Raw genomic sequence first — 3,777 nt, 5'->3', positions numbered from 1 at the left:
ATGAGTTAGAGACAAATTCGAGAAAGTATTTCTAAATTCTTCATAGCCTTAGGTTTATCTTCATGGGTGAATTGACCTATTTTTACACTAGCCAAGAATCAAAAGTTTGATAGTGTGCTATGATATCTACATGGTTTTGGGGTAATCTAATCTGATTAAAATTTTTGAAATCAAGCCCTAGGCATGAAATCTTTATGTGATACGCCTAGGTGTTAAGGAAAACAATTAAAATTGGGGTATATATCTCGACTCAAAGGGATTGGACACAAATGTTTTTATCAATTTGGTGCATCAAAGATGTGCATAATACTTTTCAATCATTGGTTATGTGAGGATCAAGTTATGCAATAGGGTTTTGTGTTAAAGGAGACACAATTGCCTAATCAAGTTCATGCCATCATATTTATATACCCCCATCACCTTACTAAATGTAAAATTGCTACTAGTGTATTTTTAAGAACTTTAAAAACTGTATGTTGAATGTTGATTAGTTTGGGCAAATTTTCAAATTTTTGTGAGAAACAACCAAAATACTTATTGAATAGGAATAGTAGCCCTTAGGCCTATTTGTGAAGAAATTATTGTTAATTGGGTTGATGGACATAATTACAAGGTCAAAATATGTTACTTTTGATTCCAAAGGTTAGAAAAACAAGTTATGTATCCATTGGATAGAGGAAGGATTGTTGTGTAACCCTATTGGCATAGTTAGCCAATGTTGTAAGAAAGAAAGTCTATGTTATGAGTTTGTAATTTCTAAGTTGGTTGAACATAGGATCCTTTGAATAATCCCCCCTCACACACATACACAAACACACCAAGTTGGGTTATTTTTTTCTTAATAATTCAACATTCTTTCTCTTTTAAAAATTTTTAATCTTAAATAAGTATTTAATCTTCTATGCTTTGAATGCAAGTTGGTGTTATTTCCTCTTTTCCAAAATGTATTGATGTGTTTTGCAATTTCAAATATTTTGCCTCTTCTACTCTAAAATGATAATTAATTTCATTTTTGTCTACTTATGTATTGAATCATCTTAAAATCTTAAATAAGTATTTAATCTTCTATGCTTTGAATGCAAGTTAGTGTTATTTCCTCTTTTACAAAATGTATTGATGTGTTTTGCAATTTTTGATCTTTTGCCTCTTCTATTGTAAAATGACAATTAATTTATTTTTTTTCTACTTATGTATCCAATCATCCCTTAATTTCTAAATGGTTGTAAGATTTATATTGTATTTCTTTTTTAAATAATCACAAGTGAATAAAATTATTATTATTTGTTAAATATGAAAGCATTATAAGTAGATGGCTTCAAAAACACAAGCTTAGACATGTAATTTAATCAAGTGACATGGATGTTGACCAATAAAAGTCATATTTTAGAAGAGATCACAATTTTTAAAATGTATAAATAAAAAATTTCAACTAACAACTAGATTTACATTTCATCTTTTTAATTCAATAAAAAATAAAGCTATAGATACATGTTCAATAAATTATATATATATTTCAATAAAAAATAAAGCTATAGAAAAATGTTCAACAAATTATATATATGTATGTATGTATGTACGTATGTATGTATGTATACATGTATACATGTATGTACATACGTACACACACACACACACATATATATCTTCTACTCAATAAATTTCTTTTGAAATAAAGAAGATGTGAAAATTTATTCAAGCTGAAAGAGAAACAAGAACAAACAAAGAAAGGGCATCAGACAGTCCACTTTGCCAACCAATCAGCAACACTATTCCATTCTCTGGAAATTTGAGTGAAAGTAACAGACTCAAGAAGTACACAAATTATGAATCTGTTCCGCAATCAAAGCTAACTTCCAAGTAACAACTTCACAATGTTGCTAATTCAAAAAAACGTATCACCACTTGTGAGTCAGATTCGCAGATAAATAAAAATATAGACAAAAATAAAAATTACAATTACAAATTACAAATTGCCTTGCATTTTTATAGAGTCATTGTTTGCTCTCATTAAGAAACGTTCGGAAGCCCTGACTCACAAATCTTATGCAGTTTTTGAGTTGTTTTACGTCTGATAGCTGCACAGGCTTCAATATGAAGTCTTCTGCGCCTTCCTCCACACATCTGTTCATTGACAAAATTAATTATTTCTCACGGACATTTCAAAACCCGATAAATTGTTTTTCTTTTGATAAAGAACGATGGTTTAATGGTGCAATTACCTGTTAATCCGAGAAGGCACGTTCTCAGACGACACGATAATCACTGGAATCTCCTTCAGCTTCGATGATTCCTGCTATTCAAAATCATCAATCTCAGATTTCATTTTTATCTTCAAAAAGAAAACCATAATCCATCAAAATCTAAAACACGGGACGGAAAAAAAATAAAATACCTTAATTCTCTTGAGCAACTCGTAGCCGGTCATTCCTGGCATGCTGTAGTCCGTTATTATCATATCGACCTGCAACCTCTGTATTACAAAGAAAGAGAAGACAAACTATATTAAAATAATATTTTATATGATTTGATTAGGGTTTTCTTAATCAATTAGTAGATTGGCAACCTTGTGATTTTCTCTCTTTTCATAAAACCATACACTAAAATATAGTAACATGTTAAAACTGCTTACGTTGATTTTAACAGTACTGTTGCCATCTTCTAATCCAAGAAATTCCAGAGCTCTTCTTCCACTATCAACCATGGTAACTGCAATTGGAGAGTTTTGATGCAAGTTTTATAATAAAAGATAATTTTTCTTACATATTAAAGATCGACCTAAATTATTTTTCTAAATTAAAGAAATTAGAGATCTAAATATGACAAGAATATGAATATGAAAATCTAACCTTGGTAAGAAGAGCTCTTAAGTAACCTCTCCAAAAGTTTTCGATCCGTAATACTATCATCCACAGCAAGTACATGAATCTGGGACGTGTTGTGAGCTTTGTCAAAATTATCAAAAGCTGAACTCCCTTTGTTTCGCTCTATTATAATGGACTGCTCATCACCTGAAATACAATGGCCCATTTCAATGATATAAATACTCGTCAATTCACTTGAATCTAATAAGGTCAATCTGAAACTCTTGTAGATAAATGCCTGCGGCTATGTGTTGATGGCACCATAGTTATACATTTATATAGGGACATATTGAATAAAGGAAACAAAAAAAGCATCCACGTAAATAGTTGGTAAAAAGAGTATCTTATTCAAAGATGGGAAACCTGTCATCCTCGATCACCATCACATGCTTCAAACGAACATTTACCTCTGTCCAATTAAATATAATAATAAATTTGCTATTATAATAAAATCTGTCAAAATCCCCTCGAAATCGTGAGCGAAATGAGATATTTGTTAACCAGAAAAAAAAATCCAATTTTACTACTATTACGTAACCTAGAAAACTAGATGATTAAATCGAGACGTGAATATAACATGATAGCAATCCATTTCCACCTATTTTAATCTAACCTAATCTCTTAAGATTTTATTTAATATTATAAGTTGAATTTTATTTTATTTTGTATTTCTCTCTTAATAAATGTTATTGAGATACGGCAGAAATAACAGTGTTATAGTATATTATAAATCTATACCAAAGACTTGACATAATCGTGGAAGTAATTTCATGGATGGAATTACAGTTTTTTGAAATACAATATGTAAAGACACTTGGACACCCTCCTTATAATATATATTTAGGACACATGGAATTACAGTTTTTTGAATCATTCTTTATAAAAACATTTTCTATAAAGTTTCTACACACTTAAT

The 3,777-nt window shown here is 29.8% G+C and overlaps 1 protein-coding gene across 1 annotated transcript; it reads right to left on the bottom strand.

The window, feature by feature from the left end:
* Positions 1 to 1,991: 1,991 nt before the first annotated feature.
* Positions 1,992 to 3,027, bottom strand: LOC149553678 (two-component response regulator ORR3-like). Its single transcript, XM_089790366.1, has 6 exons — positions 2,847 to 3,027; positions 2,630 to 2,706; positions 2,564 to 2,578; positions 2,393 to 2,470; positions 2,220 to 2,290; positions 1,992 to 2,121 (listed from the first exon to the last, which is right to left on the bottom strand). The coding sequence occupies exons 1-6, from the start codon at positions 3,025 to 3,027 to the stop codon at positions 1,992 to 1,994; spliced, it is 552 nt and encodes a 183-aa protein (XP_089646492.1).
* Positions 3,028 to 3,777: the final 750 nt, after the last annotated feature.

This window comes from Cupressus sempervirens, chromosome 6 (assembly GCF_028749045.1).
Source record: "Cupressus sempervirens isolate cs-2001-9-10 chromosome 6, ASM2874904v1, whole genome shotgun sequence".
NCBI lineage: Eukaryota > Viridiplantae > Streptophyta > Pinopsida > Cupressales > Cupressaceae > Cupressus > Cupressus sempervirens.
Note: the sequence above shows the minus strand (reverse complement) of the source record. Positions and strands in the feature narration are given on the sequence as shown.

Excerpts from the sequence above, each read along its gene's own strand:
- LOC149553678 (XM_089790366.1), bottom strand. The coding sequence starts at position 3,027 with ATGGGCCATTGTATTTCAGGTGATGAGCAGTCCATTATAATAGAGCGA. Across the intron at positions 2,291-2,392 it reads AGTTGCTCAAGAGAATTAAG|GAATCATCGAAGCTGAAGGA; the intron begins GTATTTTATTTT and ends TTTGAATAGCAG. Across the intron at positions 2,122-2,219 it reads GTGCCTTCTCGGATTAACAG|ATGTGTGGAGGAAGGCGCAG; the intron begins GTAATTGCACCA and ends GTCAATGAACAG.